General features: G+C 60.1%; 2 protein-coding genes across 2 annotated transcripts; one reads left to right on the forward strand and one right to left on the reverse strand.

Annotated features, from left to right (window-relative positions):
• Positions 1-533: 533 nt before the first annotated feature.
• On the forward strand, positions 534-7,654 carry GRN (granulin precursor). The gene is made up of 13 exons (XM_005907691.3): positions 534-690; positions 3,393-3,537; positions 3,655-3,780; positions 3,898-3,982; positions 4,675-4,787; positions 4,886-5,021; positions 5,137-5,231; positions 5,469-5,592; positions 5,864-5,961; positions 6,053-6,298; positions 6,529-6,762; positions 6,866-7,096; positions 7,186-7,654. Exons 2-13 carry the CDS (start codon positions 3,400-3,402, stop codon positions 7,321-7,323), a joined length of 1,764 nt encoding a protein of 587 aa, XP_005907753.1. The 5' UTR covers positions 534-690; positions 3,393-3,399; the 3' UTR covers positions 7,324-7,654.
• A 496-nt stretch (positions 7,655-8,150) lies between these two features.
• FAM171A2 (family with sequence similarity 171 member A2) lies at positions 8,151-18,479 on the reverse strand. The gene is given in 9 exon segments (XM_005907697.2): positions 8,151-8,652; positions 8,654-9,773; positions 10,381-10,507; positions 10,632-10,748; positions 10,852-11,031; positions 11,125-11,283; positions 14,343-14,435; positions 14,666-14,893; positions 18,228-18,479. Coding segments are annotated over 9 exon segments (2,493 nt in total). The 5' UTR covers positions 18,346-18,479; the 3' UTR covers positions 8,151-8,301.
• Between the last annotated feature and the right edge of the window lie 366 nt (positions 18,480-18,845).

Raw genomic sequence — 18,845 nt, forward strand, 5'->3', positions numbered from 1 at the left:
AATCCTCCCAGACTCAGCTTCAAAAAGTGCCCCCAAGGTGGCACTTTTTTCCTGCTCAGATCTAACCTACTACCTTTTCTCTACACACACCTGGAGCACCTGGAACAAGAGTCTCCAACCCCCTCCCCATCCCCTGCTGTGAGCACCTTGAGGAAAGGGCCTGAGGTCTGTTTATCCTTGCCCTCACAACTCTCCTTCAGTCCTCTTTGGGGCCTGGCTGCTGAGCATTAAATCTGCATGGGATGAACAGAATAGAGACAGGATGCACAAATGTTCTAAATCCAAGAGACACCCCTTAAACGCTCTTGAACGCATCCATTACGGGACAGATCTCTTGGCTCTCAATGTCCCCGAAAAGGAGCTGACTCTCGGGATGGGTTAACAGAAGGCAGCGGGCACCCGCAAGCAGGCTGAGCCGGCCCAGGGCGTCACATGATTCTCCAATCACATGATCCCTAGAAATGGGGGGTTGGGGAGAGAGAGGAAGGAGGGAGGGGAGTGAATTGAGTAGGAAAAGAAACACAGGATTCCAGGTTGGCCCCGCCTTTACGTCGACCAGTAGCCAATGGGAGTGCGACATTCCGGACACCTGACCAATGGAAATTGAGGTGGGTGGGCCATCGAGCCGAGTGGCCCAAGTGGATGAGCTGCCTGACCGCTGCTACCCAGCGATCGCGGACCCCGACGCAGGTAAGGAGGGTGGACTTCGCTTGCTCCTTCCCAGGGGCCCAGCCTGGAGGACATGGGAGATGGGGCTCCTCTGGAGTTTCAGCGGGGATACAAAAAAAGATTCCCTTATAGAAACTCCGATGCATTGGAGGGAGTTTTACGGGTGGTGGGAGTAAACAGTAATTGCAGTGACCCCCATTAGAAGGGGCTCTCTCTCTCTCGAGCACCCCTGGAAGCTGCAGCCCCTTCTCCCAAAGCAGAGATCACTCTGTTCTTGAGTCGACTCCGCCCCCGTCGGCAGGTGCTGGTAGTGGTGCTGGTGGGCAGTCCCCGCTGCGGCTGGCAGCAAGCGAGGCGCCCGCCCCGGCCCCGGAGCTCAGAGGGCTGGGAGTGGGGCTTGAGACCCTGGCCTCCTCAAAGACAGCAGGGACTCGGGAGTGGTGATTGAACCCCTGGGTCGTGTCTGACTCTCTCTAACTTCCTCTCGTGGGGCTAACTTCCGCCTCCCCCGGCCACTTTTTCCTGCTCTCTCCGCTGTTGGGTTGGCTCACCTTTTGGGAAATCTTTCTCCTGGCACTCGAAGTGGGGGGCTGCCACCTAGTGGAAGATGACGGAGCTGGGGGCTTGAAGAGGCTCCTGTCCTCCCTCTCTGTAGTGGCAGTGTCGGGTGGGGGTGAGAGGTCACCACTTGGAACCCTACTGAGATGAATTGGGTTCCCTCTTCCCCATTCTAGTCCGGAGTGTGTGTTTTTGCGCGTGTGCGTACATGTGTATTCAGTAGAAGTGTACACTATTCCGAACCTCAGGATACCCAGGAAGAAGGATGTACCTAAATGAATCACTAGGGTGCTGAGTAGTCAGAGATGTGTGCAGACAGGCATTCCTTCTGGCCAGGGCAGCCCAGCGAGCCTGCAGAGGGTTATGGTTGGACTCCTAAAAAGCAGGGCGGCCAGCTCCCTTTCCAGGGAGCTGTAGGCATTGGGGAAGAGAGTGAAAGGGGCCAAGGTCCAGGACCAGTCTTCTTCAGCCTCACCTGTACAGGAGATAAGCTCCTGGGGATGGTCTTTGAGTTGGAGAGAGGGCAGTGAGGAAAGCCAGGTGAGGGAAAGAGGATGTGAGTGACCCTGTGTGTGCTATTCCCTGCCACACAAAGTGTGCAGTGTCCACACTGAGAACTGAGGCCTAAAGACAGGAAGCAACTTCTGAGGCCTTCCTTCTAGCACTCATGTGCAGTATCCAGACAGCCCCTGTACCCCCACATTTCTGTCTGGGTCCAGTCCACTTGCCCAGAGAAACATTTCTATCCCTCTTCTCTGCTTGGACACCAGGCCTCTATCCTCCTTGGGTTTGAGGGGGTCCATTCCCATGCACTGTCCATGGTACCACTTGTGAACCCAGGTGCAATATACTCTGGAGCCATCAGAGCCTGTCATCTCTATGTCTTGATATATGACATGGGCGGGTTACTTCCTATCTCTGAGCCTCACTTTGGATGGTTGTTACAGAAAAAGAAAAGAAAATACATAGAATGTTGTCACTGGCTTCTAAAAGGTTCAGCATACATGACTGTTTTGGCCCTTCTAGACAGGGTAAGATCTCCTGGGCCTGCCCCATTGAACTAGCAGGGCTGGCTGAGCTTGGGGGAAGAGTTGTTCAGGAAGTGAAAGGCCACTCCCCTTCAGAGAATGAGGCTTGCTTCCTTCTGCTGATGCAGATGGCAGCCTGGTGGGCACACGTTGAGCTCTCTACATGCAGCTGGGTTTCTGCTCCAGGATAGAGAGAGGTAGAGGGGAAGGGTGGTGGGTATGTTTGAAGATCCTGAAAGGGCCTGGTGTGGGGCTTTCCTGGCAGTCTGGTGGTTAAGACTCCGAGCTCCCAATGTAGGGGGCATGGGTTCAGTCCCTGATCAGGGAACTAAGAACCAACACGCTGCATGGGCATGGCCCCACAATTTTTTTAATTAAAAAAATTTTAAAAAAGAAAGGGCCTGGTGGTATTGGGGGCCCATGGAACACAGGTGCCCCAAAGGTTGACCAAGCCTGTGTGTCTCCTTTGGATGGGGAGGGGACAGTCAGCAGGCACATGGTGGCTGGCCTTTGGGGAAGGCAGCCCAGACTCCGTCAACATCATACTTCCTTTTTCACAACTTTCTCAACCCCGTGGTTGATCATGTCATCATGTGACCTCCCCTCCCCTGCCAACAGGCCTTAGCAGAGGGCAGGTGTGAACACAGCACTGGGTAAGAAGGCAACTGGAGGGGCTGGCTCGGGAAGTGAAACCCTGGCTTTCCTTCAAGGGGAGACTTCAGTTCTGTCTTCCTAGGGCAACTGATGTCTTTCCCACCCCCATGGAGGTGGCTTACGTCCCCACAGCTCAGGCCCACAAAACCCACAGGTCTTCCGGACTCTCACATACCCACATCTGCACACACTCAGCCACAGAGATTCAACTGTTAGGCCATGTATTGGGGACACAGATTCACACACGTACTCATGCCAGCATTCATGCTCATGGATGTACACTCGCTGGTGCATGTGTGACCCCCGCACAGGACACACGTAGGAAGCTGAGCCTCAAGCCCTGCATCTTTCTTCCTGCCCGGACAGGCTGTTGTTGTGGAGGCTCAGATGGTCCTGGGCCTTCGCAGGGGGGAGTGACTGGTCCCAGAATCAAGGGCGACCTCGGCTTAAGCCAGTTGCCAAATGCCTCTTGGCACTTTGCAGGTGGACCATGTGGACTTTGGTGAGCTGGGTGGCCTTAGTGACAGGGCTGGTGGTTGGAACACAGTGCCCAGACGGTCAGCTCTGCCCTGTGGCCTGCTGCGTGGACCCGAATGAAGCCACCTACAGCTGCTGCAATCCCGTTCAGGTGAGTGCCCTATGGCCCAGGCAAAGAGCTGGCAGCCTGGGATCCGGCCTCTTGGATTGGCTATAGGAGCGGGCCAAGCTCAGGTCCTTCGATTTATCTCCTCGTCTCGCTTCCCAGGACCAGCGGCCGTCTGTGCTGAGCCAGCGTCTGGGCCGACCCTGCCAGGCCGATGGCCACTGCGCTCCTGGCTACTCCTGCATCCTCACTGTCTCGGGGACCTCCAGCTGCTGCCCGTTCCCAGAGGTGAGGGTGCCATTAGGTCTATGGAGAAGCTTGGGTCTGCATTTACACTTTTCCTGCACTCTCCCACCCTCCCAGGGAAAAGGGCCCCGGTAACCAAGGCACTTCTGTGTCCCATAGGCTGTGTCATGTGGGGATGGCCGCCACTGTTGCCCCCGGGGCTTCCACTGCAACGCTGACGGGCGGTCCTGCTTCCAAAGATCAGGTGCGGCAGAGGTGGAGGTGGAGGGCAGGGAGGTGGGAGCAGAAGAATCTGGAGCATCCAGGACCCAGCCAGCAGAGTGACCTTGATTCCTGCCTTTGTGCCCTCATTTGTATGACATCTGTACTAAGCAACACCCCTCCATACCCTGCTCTGGACAGAGGGGCACGTAGGGGTCAGAAGAGAATGCAAGACCCCAGGCCCAGGACCAAGCACTGTGGGGGTGAGGACAGGCCAAGTTGAACTGTTTTTTGGGGTTTTTTTTAAGATTTTTTTTGACATGGACCGTTTTTAAAATCTTTATTGAATTTGTTATAATATTGTTTCTGATTTATATTATTTTGGTTTTGCTTGGTTTGAGGCATGTGGGATCTTAGCCCCCTGACCAGGGATCACCCCACAGCCCCTGCATTGTAAGGTGAAGTCTTAACCACTGGACTCCAGGAAAGTCCAAAAGCTGCACTGGTTTAATGCCTACCCAGTCAGTGGATGCCCTTGCCCTGAGGCATATTGCTGGCACAAGGACTGGCCTGGGGGAGAGTGAGTTAAGAGAGCCGGGGGAGCCCTGAGCCCTAGTGCCAGCCCCTGAATCCTCCTGTAGCTGGGCTGGAAGGCACTGGTGCCAGCAGCTCCTTGAGTGATGGGGGGAATGACAGTCACTGACTGGGCGGAGTCCTGGGTCATCCCGTCTACAGATACCAAGCCCCTGGATGCCGTCCAGTGCCCCGACAAACAGTTCCAGTGCCCCAACTCCTCCACGTGCTGCACCATGCCTGATGGCTCCTGGGGATGCTGCCCCATGCCCCAGGTACAACTTTGGGAAGATGGAGGGTGGCGGGGGAAGGCAGTGTGGGCAGAGGAAGGGGTGGAGGGAGCAAAGACAGAGTCAGGGCCATCTCTTCTCAGGCTTCTTGCTGTGAAGACAAGATACACTGCTGCCCTCATGGCACGTCCTGTGACCTGGCTCGTGGCCGCTGTCTCTCGGCCACAGGCACCCACCCCCTGGCTAAGAAGATGCCTGCACACAAGACTAAAAGTTCAGGTAAGGAGGTATGAGTCTGGGGTGAAGAGAGACCTTTTCTAACTCCTAGCTGGAGAGAGCTGAAGAGACTGTCCCCTCCACTCTGGCTGCCCCTCACCTTTCTTTCCCCTTCCAGTGATCTTATGCCCAGATGGACAGTCCCAGTGCCCCGATGGTTCTACCTGCTGCAAGCTGCCCACTGGAAAGTATGGCTGCTGCCCGATGCCCAATGTAAGTGAGGGGCTATAGTCAGCTGGACTGTGTGCCCGCAGTCACCTGGCCTGGACACCCACCTACCTACCCAGCAGTGACTCCAGGGGGTGGGGCTGGCTTGCTGGCAGCTGGGAGCCTGACTGCTCAGGACTCATGCCACCCCCTAGTGGTAGACTTGGGGAAGTGCCTGCTGTCAGCCTGGCTGCTCCCTGCACCAGGGAGACTGGAAATCCCAAAGACCCTGCCCTCACCCAGGCCATTTGCTGCTCCGACCACCTGCACTGCTGCCCCCAGAACACTGTGTGTGACCTGACCCAGAGTAAGTGCCTCTCCAAGGAGAACGCTACGGACCTCCTCACCAAGCTGCCCGCACACACAGGTACCGGGGAGACCGCAGACCCCATTCTACCTACACCATGAGGAGTGAACAGATATGGGGGTGGGGACTGACTGCCACATGCATGGAGGGGCTGAAGCAGGGACGGTCCCTTCCATCCACACTGGGCCTCGCCTTAGGATCACTGCCAGGGGTGGCCTGAGCTGTACCCTCCGTCCTCCGCATCTGGTTCTCACTGTGGAGCTGGCAGAGGGAGGGCACCCCCAAGGGTCCCCAGTGCCACTGCTGACCCACCGCCTCACCTGTCTCACAGTGCAGGATGTCAAGTGCGACATGGAGGTGAGCTGCCCAGACGACTACACCTGCTGCCGCCTACAGTCCGGGGCCTGGGGCTGCTGCCCTTTTGTGCAGGTACCGAGGAGTTGGGAGTGGCCCGGGCTGAGCAGAGGGCAGCCACCAGCCAGTCCCCCCAGGCCCACCATCCCCTCTCCCGCCACCCTAGGCCGTGTGCTGTGAGGACCACGTGCACTGCTGCCCGTCCGGGTTTAGGTGTGACACAGAGAAGGGTGTGTGTGAGCAGGGGACCCGCCAGGTGCCGTGGATGAAGAAAGCCCCAGCCCACCTCAGCCTGCTGGACCTCGGAGCCGTGGAGGGGGACGTCCCCTGTGATAACGTCACCAGCTGTCCTTCTTCCACTACCTGCTGTCGACTCAAGTCTGGGGAGTGGGCCTGCTGTCCTGCTCCAGAGGTGCCTGGGGAGGGGGATGATTTGGGGGAGGGGGGCAGTGTCCTGGCCTGGGCACATGGCCAGGCTCCTGTTGCCTTGCTCTTCTACCTTCTGCCCAGCCCACGGGGGACCCCAGCTCAGTCACAGTCATGCCCAGCTGGAGGAGCCGAGCAGGAGAGTCAGGTTGGGGGTTGCAGGGGCTCAGGGCCCAGAGTAGCTGCCTAGACCACCCTTTTCTGCCATCTCCCCAGGCTGTCTGCTGCTCGGACCACCAGCACTGCTGCCCGAAGGGCTACACGTGTGTGGCCAGAAGGCACTGTAAGAGGGGGAAACAGGTGGTGACCGGACTGGACAAAGTGCCTGCCCACAGGGCCTCCCCGTCCCACCCCAGAGACATGGGCTGTGACCAGCACACCAGCTGCCCGGTGGGGCAGACCTGCTGCCCGAGCCTGAGGGGGGCCTGGGCCTGCTGCAAGTTGCCGCACGTGAGTGCCCACCTGCCCACTCCTGGTCAGGACGGGGGCCCCGTCTCAGGTGGGAGGGGACGTTAGTGGGGGTGAGTGTGCCAGGCCCCTTTGTCCCCCACAGGCCGTGTGCTGTGAGGACCGCCAGCACTGCTGCCCGGCTGGCTACACCTGCAACGTGAAGGCCCGATCCTGTGAGAAGGAGGTGGACCCTGTGCACCCTGCCGTCCGCCTGGCCAGCGGCCCTCCTGTGGGCATGGGGAACGTGGAGTGTGGGGCGAGGCACTTCTGCCACGATAACCAGACCTGCTGCCCAGACAGCCAGGGGGGCTGGGCCTGCTGCCCCTACCGCAAGGTCAGTGCCAACCCCCACCCAGGGGCTGGGTAAGGGCCTGGGCCGGGTCCTGCCACGTCCAACTCTCACCCCCTACTCTGACCATCAAGGGCACCTGTTGTGGGGACAAGCATCACTGCTGTCCCAGTGGCTTCCGCTGTGCAGCCAGGGGGACCAAGTGCTTACGTCGGGAGGCCCTGCGCTGGGACGCTCCTTGGAGGGACCCGACACCGAGACAGCTGCTGTGAGGAGGGCCTGAGGACTGAAGACACTTGGCAGCCCTCAGGACCCTGCTCAGAGGGTCCCCACTGCTCAGGCCTCCCCAGCACCTCTCCCCCACCACATTCTCCCAGACCCCCTTCTGAGTCCCCCATCACCCTGGGAGGTGGGGCCTCAATCTAAGGCCTCCCTTATGCCAAGGTGGTGGTGGTGGGGGGGCTGTGGCAAAAGCCACGTTTCAAGCTGCCATCCCCTCCCCCAATTTCTGTCAACTCTGTGGCCAGGTGCTCTTCCTATCCACGGGTGTGCGTGCGTGTGTGTGTGTGTGTGTGCGTGCTGCAATAAAGTTTGTACACTTTCTTAACAGTGTCTGATTTGGCCACTCTGCCTGCCCTCCCCTAGGGGACCCCTGAGCCAGGGTCCCCATCCAGTGGCCACATTCCCCAACCCCAGACCACAGAAAGACACACAGCAGTTCATCTCACGTTTTATATTTGCTGTTGCCCACAGTGATCCCATCACATTACTCCCTAGTCCCCGGAGCCGCCCCAGCCTCCAGCCCTGCGACATCGCAGCCCAGAGGTGGGCTAGTCAGCAAGCAGCACCCCCTCCCCTCCCAGGGGTCCGCTAGAACGCCCCCTCCCTTCCCGGCCCTCAGGCTAGCGGCTGAGGCCTCGTTGCCCCTCCTGCTTTCCCACGATAGAGCTTTCTATGTACAGCCACGTTTATACAGGCACTGCTTCCCCCCACCCAGCCCTCCTCCCCAGCACCTCCCATCGGGGGTCTGGTCCCCCCTCCCTCACCTCCCTGTCGGAGGCAGACACGGGTCCCTCCCAAGACATTACCCAGCACATACCATCGGACAGCTCCGCAGGGCCCCGGGCCCCTTTCCAGCCGGGCTGTGGGCTAAGGGCGAGGGCCCCCGCGGCCCCCCGGAGCGCGCACCCTGGGAGCGGGCCCGGGCGGAGGGGGCGGGGGCCGGCCCGGAGGCGGCGCCAGGCCGGGCGCTACTTGACGTTGAACACCATGAGCGGCCGCTCCTCCCGCCGCTGCCACGGGCTCTTCTTGTCGCCCGCTTCGTCGCCCACCTCCGCCCCCAGCTCGTCCTCCGGGCTGGTGAGCGAATCGCGCCGCAATTCGCTGGCGCTGCTGCGAGAACTGTCCCCGCGGCTGCGGCCCCGCCCCCGGGGTACCGTGGCCGCCCGGCCCTCGGGCGCAGCCACCTCGTCCAGCAGCGGCGTCAGCGAGTTGTCCTCCGGGGAGCAGAGGCCCGTGCGGCTCTCGCTGCTGCTCGGCTCCGTGTCCTCGCTGAGCGCCAGGCGCGGGGGCGCCGGCGGGGGCGGCGGGGGCGCCGGCGGGCGGTGGCCGGGCGCGCTCCCGCTCCTCCCGCAGGGGCCGCCGGCGGGCCGGCCGCGCCTCGTGCACGTCGACGCCCGAGTCCAGGCTGGCGTCCGTGCTGCGGCCGCCGCCGCCCGCCTGCAGGTCGATGTACGAGTGGCGCACTTGCGAGTTGGAGCGCCCATCGAGGGACACGAACCAGGCGCGCGGGTGAGGCTTCACGCCCAGTTCCAGCAGCTTCTTCTCGGTCAGGGCCTGTAGCTCTCCGTTGAGCTGCGCCATCGTCGACTCGTTGAACAGCACCGGGATGGTAACCGAGCCGCTGACGGGCGCCGAGCGCCCACTCCCCCAGCCCTCGCCGCCACCACCCCCGCCGCCCTCGCCCCCCGCGCCCGAGTGGCCCGGCATCAGAGGGCGCTGGGGGTCGGGCTGGGGAAAAGGGCGTGCGGGGCCGGGGGCCGCGCCCTCGGGCGGGGCCGACTCCTCGCCTGCCCCCGTTGCGCCCGCCTCGCCGCCTAGGCGCACGTAGTGCGCGGGGATCACCAGGGTGGGCATGACGTTGCGGTAGACGCTGTCCTTAAGGTGGTCGATGGAACCACAGAAGATGAGCTGCCCGGCCTGGCTGAGCGACGGCGGCCGCGCCAGCTGGTCCACCGACTGCGACAGCAGGAAGTCGGGGGTCTTGCTCTCGGCCGCCCCCTTGTGGCCCAGGTAGTGCTCGAAGGGCGGCGGCGGCGAGGGCGGCTCCTGCAGAAAGGCCGGGGTCCCCGGGGGCCCCCGCCGGTACTCCTCCAAGCCTGGCTCCAGCCCGGCGGGACCCTCGACGGAGCGGGCGCCCTTGAGCCCGGCGCCCTCGCCCCCGCGGGCACCCGTAGGCTCGGCGGCCGGGCGGCTGGCGGAGCGCGGCTTGGCACGGAAGAAGTCGTCCCGGGAGCCGGTCAAGTCCCGTGAGCTGGAGAAGGCGGAGTGGAGGGGCCCTGGAGGTGGAGCCTCGGGGTCCCCCGACGGCGCGGGCTCCAGGGATCCCCCACAGATGAGGTGGAGTTGGGACATCGAGGTGGCCTGGTCTCGTTTGTTACCGTCAGAGGGGCCGGAGAGCTGCAGCTTGCGATGCTGTTGCCTCGGCTTCAGGCAGCGCCTCCTGGAGACACGGGGGGCAGATCGGGGTGTCAGGAAAGGGTGGGGGTCCCTGACCCTGAAGTTGGAAGATGGGTTTGGGTATAGTTGGAGGGGTCCTAACAATGCCTGGGACTCAGGAGAGGATGGGGAGCCCAGGTGGGTCCTGGGAGAGGTTTGTGGACAGAGTTGGAATGTCTGCGGGAGGTCCAGCAGGCAGCGGTATCCATCTGGGTCCCACCTCGGGGTAAACCGCACTCCGTGGTTCATGGCAGGTGCAGTGAAAGCCAGGGAGGAACTTAGGCCAACCAGGGGCATGTGTGGCCTCAGGTCCCCTGGAAGTGGGGACTGGGGTGGTAGAAGCAGCTGTGGATGGTCTCTGGAGGGGCCTGGCCTGCAGCTCCTGCCTCCTCACCCCAACTTCTCTGAAGTCACCAGTCTTTCTGTCTTTACATATGCATGTGCATATGCATTGCCTTCTTGGCAGCGCCTTAAGAATCCCAGTGGTGTTTTATGCATCCCTAGGGCCCCAGCACCTGGCTCAAGACCAGGCATGGAGCAGGCCTCAGGCCATGGCTGGAATGAGGGGGCTTGGGCATCAGGAGGCAGTGGGAGGGGATCAGGGCACTCACCGACAGTAGTAGACGAGCAGACACAGCAGAATGAGCACGAGCAGGGCCAGGGCTGCCAGGATGGTGAGCAGGAAGATAGTGTGGTAGGTGCCGATGTCCTGGATGCCCGACGTGATGGTGACCAGCCCTATGCCAGGCGAGGGCTTAGCCTTCCCGGGGTGGCTGTCCCTCCTGCCATTCAGAAGGAGTCCACTCTCCCCGCCTCCCCTTCTAACACCGCCCCCGGTCCCTGCTGCCCCCTCAACTCTCACCAGCCGTGGGGGAGGCCATGGCGGCTGCCCAGTACCCCAGCTGAGGGGAGACGAAGGTCCAATAGAGCTGCCGGCCTTCCTTTCGGATCACACCTGTGCCGTTGCGTACCCACAGCCCTGGAGAGGCAGGGCTCTCGGTAAACTCCGTGTCCCCAACTTAAGTCCCGCTTTTTTCCCCAAACTCCAGCACCTGCACATACATCCCCCGCCAGGCACTCACCACTCTTGGGGTCGAACCTCCAGGCTGGAATGCTGGTGCCCACAGCGAGGGCACGAGGTTCCGAGGGCACTGGCAGGGATAGGTGAATGGGGCCTGAGAGCGGCACTTCTGTCCCATTACCTGCCAGCAGGTGCACGCTCACAGCGGCCACGGGCATCAGCTCCAGCCAGGAGCCGTTGCCTGCAGGAAGGGGACACAAGGGCTGAGGGCTAAGTCCTGGTGGTGGCGGGGCACGGCAGGGGGAATCCCTTCCGTGGCTGGCACACAGCATACCTGAGCTGGAGGCCTCCGTGCCCAGGAAGGCAGGGAAAGCCCGCATTTCCTGCTGGGTGCTGGCAGGTGTGAGTGAAGCCCAGAGCTGGCTGTAGGTAGAAGTGACGGGCAGGCGGGCAGCCCGGCGCTGGAACTGCACCCAGGGCTGGGAGCGGGCACCTGGAATGGAGAGAAGGGCTGCAGTGGCCTGGCCAGGGACAAGCTGCCCCAGAGACCAGAATAGAAAGCAAGTATCTGAGGCAGGGGTCCCCAACCTCGGGGCCACGGACAATACTTCCTTGTCAGATCAGCAGTGGTGTTAGATTAGGAAGAAAGTGCACAATAAAGGTAATGCAGTTGAATTATCCTGAAGTCACCCCCAAGCCCGGTCTGTGGAAAAGCTGACTTCCACAAAACCAGTCCCTGGTGCCAGAAAGGTTGTGAACCACTGATCTAAGAAGGGGAGCCAATGGGTCAGGACACGTGGGAAGGCCAGGGAGGGTGGTAACTTGGGGAGAGAACTGGGCAGGCTTAGAATGGTAACTTTGAAGGGGCAGGAACCTGAAATCTGCTCCAGTAACTACTAGACACACAGGGCTGTTAAGCACTTGACATGTAGCTAGTGGGACTGGGGAACTGCATTTATTTCTAATTCTAAGAAGTTTAATGAATTTTTAATTTATTCAAATTTAAATAGCTACATGTGGCTCCTGCATTTGACAACTTAGGTTTTGGATGTGTGTCTGTCTGTCTGAAATTAAAAGATGCTTACTCCTTGGAAGGAAAGTTATGTCCAACCTAGGTAGCATATTCAAAAGCAGAGACATTACTTTGCCAACAAAGGTCCGGCTAGTCAAGGCTATGGTTTTTCCTGTGGTCGTGTATGGATGTGAGAGTTGGACTGTGAAGAAGGCTGAGCGCCCAAGAATTGATGCTTTTGAACTGTGGTGTTGGAGAAGACTCTTGAGCATCCCTTGGACTGCAAAGAGATCCAACCAGTCCATTCTGAAGGAGATCAGCCCGGGATTTCTTTGGAAGGAATGATGCTAAAGCTGAAACTCCAGTACTTTGGCCACCTCATGCGAAGAGTTGACTCATTGGAAAAGACTCTGATGCTGGGAGGGATTGGGGGCAGGAGGAGAAGGGGACGACAGAGGATGAGATGGTTGGATGGCATCACTGACTCGATGGACGTGAGTCTGAGTGAACTCCGGGAGTTGGTGATGGATAGGGAGGCCTGGCGTGCTGCGATTCATGGGGTTGCAAAGAGTCGGACACGACTGAGCGACTGATCTGATCTGATCTGTCTGTCTGTCTTGAAGCAGAGGGAATGTATAAATAATATTCCAATATAGTATGGTAATAGCTAACATTTACTAAGCTTTAAGATATGCTGGGCACTGTTCTAAGCAGGTTACTTACATTAACCCCTGTAATTAGCACAACAGCCCCTGAGGTAGGTGCCTTTATTATCAGCCCCATTTTAAAGATGCAGAATTAGAGGCAGGAAAGGTTCAGTAACTTCCCCAAGGTCACTGAAGCCTGATCGAAGCCCAGGCAATTGGGTACCAGGGCCCCTCCCCTCACTCACCATTACATCCTGCCTCCCTCTTGAAATAGCAGGGTGCAAGGGGAGCTTGCCCTGCCCATCTTGGGAATAGTCTATGGAGCCCTGCAGGGTGAGTAAGACTCAGGCAGGAAAGAAGGTGGGAAGGAACTTCTCAGAGGACTGACAGGAGGAAGGCCTGGGGCATGAGGCAACTGGCTGGTTGGGGGAAGACAGGTGACTCGAGTGGGAGGCAAGCAAGGCAGCCAGCAGCGCACAGGCTCCTGGAGGGCGCTGCCAGCTTTGTGAAAGAGTCTAGGCTTTCTACAGAAAGCAGTGGGAGCCGTGGGAGGGCTTTCAGCTAGGGGGCAATAAAGGGTTCCTCTGGCATTTTAGAAACCTCCAAAGACATTTTAGAAGCCTCTGGTTCAGGATCAGAGAGGAGATGAGCAAACAAAAAGAGTAATGTGGGGACAAGGATTCAAGCTAAGAATATAAATTGGGGAGGGGAGGCACCCTGTTCAGGACCCACGTTGGCGCCCCAGTACTAGCCAGATGGAAGCTATCCTCTGCCTGGCTGCGTCAGCCAGCCTGCACCAGGCACCCCTCCTGGACAGCCAGACCAGAGCACCCTTACAGTCCCTTTCTGCCCCTGCATCTATTTTTTGGGGGGAGGGGCAGGGGGCGCTGTGCTGGGTCTTCTTGTGGCTCATGGGTTCTTCGTTTCAGCATGTGGACTTTCTGTAGTTGCAGTATACAGGCTCTGGAGCACGTGGGCTTAGTTGCCCCATGGCATGTGGAATCTTAGTTCCCAGACCAGGGATCGAACCCACATCCCTCGCATCGGAAGGTAGATTCCCAACCACTGGCCCACCGGGGCAGTCCTTGCCCCTGAATCTCGATTCCGCTCCAGTGAAGGTGCCTTTGCTCCCTCTTCATGAGCCCACTTGCCCCACAGCTCCCTTCGCCAGATCCTCTCACCCTGCTGTTGTCCCACGTGGAGGTCCTCTCAGTATTGAACACAGCTGCCCTCCACTCCACGGCCCTGCCTGCTCTGTGGTTATTTCAGGGTTTGCAGCGATCTGTCTTTCTGTTTGTCAGTGAACTCCACAAGGCGAGGAGCCAGTTAGCTCTTCCTCACCATTGTCCCCCAGCACGACACAGTACCTGGCACAGCACAGGGGCTGCAGCAAGTATCAACTGGGTGAGACCAAAAGTCTAGGGGTGGACAAGGTCCACTGCAGGGTTGCTCCAGGCCTTGCACTTGATAGGTGTTCTGTGTCTGTGGATTGACCCTAGTATCGAACATAGTCGGGCACCCAGTAGGTGCACAAGAAGTGCTTGTAGATCCACTGAAGACATGGTGGCAGGAAGTAGGAATTCTAATGGTAGGAGAACAGGGAGAACAGAAACCACGAGAAGCCCCCCAAACAGCAAGCATTTATTGACCACCTTCTGTGCCATTTTTCGCCTGCCTGATGCCATTTAATCCTTAGCTCAATTTGACAACATAGATCCTATCAATATTCACATCTTACTGAGGAACTAACTGAGGTTCAGAGAGGTTAAGTGACTTGCCCAAGGGCACCCAGCCAAACTGTGGCAGAGGGGAGCACTCTGTACCCAGGTCAGGGAGAGGGAAGGGAGGCCGGAGTGGGTGGAGGGGAGGGGACTGGAGAAGGGAGAGTCTTACCAGGAGAGCCCAGCAGGATGTGCACCAGGTCCTCATAGAGGATGAGGGTGGCCGGCCGCTCAGGGAGCAGGTAGAGGCTGACTGACGCATACACTGCAGGAGGGGTGGCCTGTCAGCTTCAGAGAAAGCCCCCCTCCCCCAGGCCGGGCACTCCCACCATCTGAATCCCAGTGACTTCATCCTCTCTCAGCCCCTTCTGCGTACCCCAGCCCAGGCAGCAACTGCTAGAAAGCCTGCCCCTCCGCCCCCAAGAGCTATTTTGGGAAGGGGCTGATGGGGTCAGCTGCTCCCCCCCCACCCACTCCAGCTGCCCCTGCACTCACAGGGCAGCTTGTCAACACGCCAGGGCACAGAGTTGGTGAGGAACCCAGGGCGGGCAGCAGTAACCAGCACCCAGGTGCCCAGGCGGTAGCTGAGGGGCAGTGTGGCCACGCCCTCTGAGTCCGTGGTGCCGGCAGCCAGCAGCATCCGGTTTCCAAACACATCCACTGAGGCTCGGGCCAAGGGCACCAGCTCCCCGCTCACATACACCTGCACCTTGATCAGGATCTCTGTGGGCAAGATCGGGTGAGGGGAGTAAGGAGGAGGGAGAGGGGATGAGAAGCCCGGGGGGAGCCTCAAGATCAGAAGAGGGAGCTGTGGTTGGGAGTGGCTTTGGGACCCAGGCTAGACAAGGTATTATGAGCCAGCATATATAGAGCCCTCATGTAAACCTCACATTAGCCTGTGAGGTAGGCGGTACTATTAACATATTTCATCAAGTCTAACACATGCACATTTTGACATTTTAACATTCTGAACTCAGGTGCCTAAGATTGATGATGCCATAATTCTAATCGGCAGCATTTTTTTTTTTTTGGCTGGCACATGAAATAATGGTGTATCTTACAGTCAGTGATGCATTAGACCCAATAAAATATGCTCGTAGCCCATTTTATAGCTAAGGAAACTGAGGCTCAAAGGGTTTAGATTCTTGCCCTACAGTTAAGTGGGAGATCTGGGATCCAAACCTGGGAGTCTGTCTCTAGACCCAGATCCTTAACCACTGGACTCTATGGGAGTGGTGTCAGGGAGAGGAGAGGGAAGGAGAGCTGAGAAAGGATGAATAACCGGCAAACCAGGGATCTGCAAGTGGAGCAGAGAGGAGAGTAGTCAAGAGTCAGTCATTTGGAAGGAAGGAAGAGGAGTTGGGGCAGAATTTGAGTTCTCAAGAAAAAACCCGAGAAAGGGACACCAAGCAGGCTGGCCATTCCCATCATTCAGCCTCTTCCCAGAATCCTGTGCATGAGCCTGTCTCCCTTCAGATTTAGGGACTCACACAACCCCTGAGCTCCAACAAGTACCCCCTGACCCCTCCCCCTCACAGGGACTGCCAGCCCCCTCCCAGCTGGTCAGCTACAGCCAGTCACCATGGCAACGCCCTCATTCCTCCCAGGAGATGGGCAGCGAGCTGGGGCCCTGGCAAGGGGAAGGAGATCTGGGGGGCCGACACAGGCCTAAGGGTAACCAGTGTGGAGGGGGCTGGGAAGCTAAGTCTTTCTTTCCAGCCACTTGGCCCCTGGCCCCAGGATGGTCTGGCCAGGATGGGCCTGCAGGTGTCCTGAGCTCAGAGGAGCTGACAGAGGAGGGACCAGGCCAGAGTTGTTCTCATGGATTTGCAGCATTCTCTCTGACCCATAGCGCTAACTCCCCTTCCTACTCGGCGCAGTTCTTCCTCAAGAGCATCCTCATCCCTCTCTTGTTGCTAAGAATGGGAGTAGGTATCTTGCCTGAAAAGGTACAGAAGCCTCAGTGTGGCGGCCCCGGGGGAGTGGGCGAGCTGCTAGACACAAACCTATGAGAGTCCAGGTGCAGAAGGACAAGCCCGGAACTGCGGGCAGCCGGGCACGAGGAGGCCATGGGGCCTCCCAGTGGAGCCTGACACGCAACAGCGACAGGTGTTTCGTCTCAGGCTTTCAACCAACCCCAGGGCCAGCGCCACGCCTGTCCTTGGCATCCCGTCCAGCTGTTCGCCTGAGCCCACCTCCCTCTCGCCTCCCAGGCCAGAGCCCAACTCAGAGGGTGGGTGTGCATGCACTCGACCCTTTCCTGCTTTCTGGTTCTCCTGGGTACTGACAGCCTGTCCACACTCCCCCTTTCCCCACCACCACCCAGCAGGAATTCTGAGAAGCCAGAGGGGCCTGCAGGCTCCCCACCCCTGCCCCGGGCTAGGAGCAGCTGGATGGAGCAGCTGGGAAGAAGGGACCTGGGAGTCTGGAATATGGTCATTTGAAGGAATGCCTTGGGTTCAAGGGCCAGAGCCTCAGAAAAAGGGAGGGGTCCTAGGGAATAAGACAGGGGTGGGCAGGTAAGGCCTGAGAAGGCATCAGTGCCAAGCTGGGGAGGGGGTGGGCAGGTGCCTAGCAGAGTCCCCCTTTCTCCTCAACCCGGGCCCCAACCAGCAACCCGGGAGAACCCCCTCTTCTGGCTCATTTCCAGCCAATTCCCTGGGCTCCCTCCCTAGGCGTGCAGCTCTTGAGGAAGAGGCTTCCTGAAAAAACAGGGCCCCTTCCTACCCATCAAAGCCTCCACCCCTGCAGAGAGGAGGGGAGACTGAGGCCAGGGAGATCCTTCCCCATTCCTCCAAGCTTGACATTCCACCCAGGATCCGCCTGTCCAGGCTTCAGCCCTGCCCCATTCCAGGAGGAAATCCGACCCCCTCCCTTCATCCGGACCTTACTTCCCTCATCCAGACACCACCCACCCCCCTGCTTTTCCTGCCAGCTCCTTGATGGAAAGGCAAAGAGTAGAGAGCACCATGTCAGGCCGGGATGGGGCTCAGAGGCAGGAGTGGGGAGAACAGTGGCTGGGGTGGTGGGGTCAGGGGCTAGGAGGCAGGCGCAGGGCTGGGGTGGGGTGGACGCCCCTGAGAACCCTGGCATCGGTAGGGAGTCATGGTCTAGCCCTCCCGGCCTCTCCCGTGGCAGGAGCCAGCCCCGCCCCCACCTCACACTCCCACCTGGGCCCGTGAGGCGCTGGGAGGGTCTCCTCCACTGCGATGGAGAGGTAAGAGGAGGAGAGGGTGAGCTGGGGGCGGGCTGGGACAGGAGTGGCTGGAGGCTTGCTGGACGGGGACCCAGGCACCTGCCCTTCCAGCCGACACTGCCCACAGCCAGTTAGCCAGCTCAGCATGGCTCCTCCACCAACCACAGCCCTGCCATGCGCCTTGAGCTTGGAATCAACGTACCCCTTTTTCCAGACAGCCCCCCAACTGCAGCCCCTCCTCCATCACGGGCCAATCGGTGTTTCTTTGGTGCACCCCAAATTCTGAACCTGGGGGCCGGCGGGGGCCTGTCAGGCTCCAGGGCGAAGAACCCCATTCGAGCAGCCAATCCGCCCACCGCCTCACCCACTCCCCCTTCTCCCCTCCCCCCTTCAAACCCAGCTCCAGGCGCCCAACCCCCGTCCGGGCCCAGGGTGGCAGCCGCTGCCTGCGCCCCCAACCCAGCGGGGTTCGGGAGCGAGGAACCCGCTGGGGGCTGCGGAGCGGGCGCCCGCCCCAGCCCGCCCCTGGGCGGGTGTCTCCGATAGACAATGGCTCAGGCAGCAGCGCCTCGCGGACCAGGAGGGAGAAAAACAAGGCGGGAGGGGGCGGTGGCGCGGAGCCTGGGGACCCCGGCCCTCCCCATTGTGCCTCTCCGAGACCCCCGTCTGGCGGTCTCCCTCTCTCTCCTCTCCCCCGTAAGCGACGACCCCAGGTCGCCTAGCTCCCCCCACCCTAATCCAGGGAATAGAATACCCCTCAATTCACAAGCGCCGCGAAGAAGGGGCTGGCGGGCGGGTCCCGATCGGGGGTAGTGGGGGTACGCAGGCCCAGGATCAGTGCCCCTCCCGGCCAAGACTCACCCTGCGGGCTGGGGGGCTCCGGCGGCGACTTGCCGGGAGCCCGGGAGGCGCCGCCGAGCAGCAGCCCCAGCAGCGGCAGCAGCCGCGCGAGGACGCTGGGGCCACTCGGCGGCGGCATCGCGGGGCTCGGCCCGGCCCTAGCGGCCCATGGCTCCCGCCCGGCCCCGCTCGGCCGGCCCCGCTCAGCCCCAGCTCAGCGCCGCGCCGCGCGGCTCGGGCTCCCGCTCTGGCTGCGGTGGCCGCTCAGCGCGATTGTCTCCGCCCGGAGCCGCCGCCAGCGCCCCCTGCAGGCGGCGCCCCACCCCCGCGGGCCTCCGGGCGCCGCCCCCTCGATGCCCGCAGCCCACTCCGCAGCCCCCTGCTGCGCGCCCAGACCTCTGGCTGCCAGGGAGTGTAGCGAATAGGGTCCGACCACTGGGGTTCTCGGAGTTCCAGAGCCCTCAAAATTGGGTGCAAAATTTGGGTAGGGAGAATTGCTGTTGCTTACAACACAAAGAGTTGCTCATGAGTGTCTCCAAAAACTGTCAAGAACTGCGCAGTCCTCTCCGCACAAACAACCTGCGCGGTGCTGGGAAGGTAGGGCGCAGTCCCATGGGGGAATAACCCCGGTCCGGGGGT

This window comes from Bos mutus, chromosome 19, assembly GCF_027580195.1.
Source record: "Bos mutus isolate GX-2022 chromosome 19, NWIPB_WYAK_1.1, whole genome shotgun sequence".
NCBI lineage: Eukaryota > Metazoa > Chordata > Mammalia > Artiodactyla > Bovidae > Bos > Bos mutus.

Excerpts from the sequence above, each read along its gene's own strand:
- GRN (XM_005907691.3), top strand. The coding sequence starts at position 3,400 with ATGTGGACTTTGGTGAGCTGGGTGGCCTTAGTGACAGGGCTGGTGGTT. Across the intron at positions 3,983-4,674 it reads GTCCTGCTTCCAAAGATCAG|ATACCAAGCCCCTGGATGCC; the intron begins GTGCGGCAGAGG and ends TCCCGTCTACAG. Across the intron at positions 5,022-5,136 it reads ACACAAGACTAAAAGTTCAG|TGATCTTATGCCCAGATGGA; the intron begins GTAAGGAGGTAT and ends TTCCCCTTCCAG.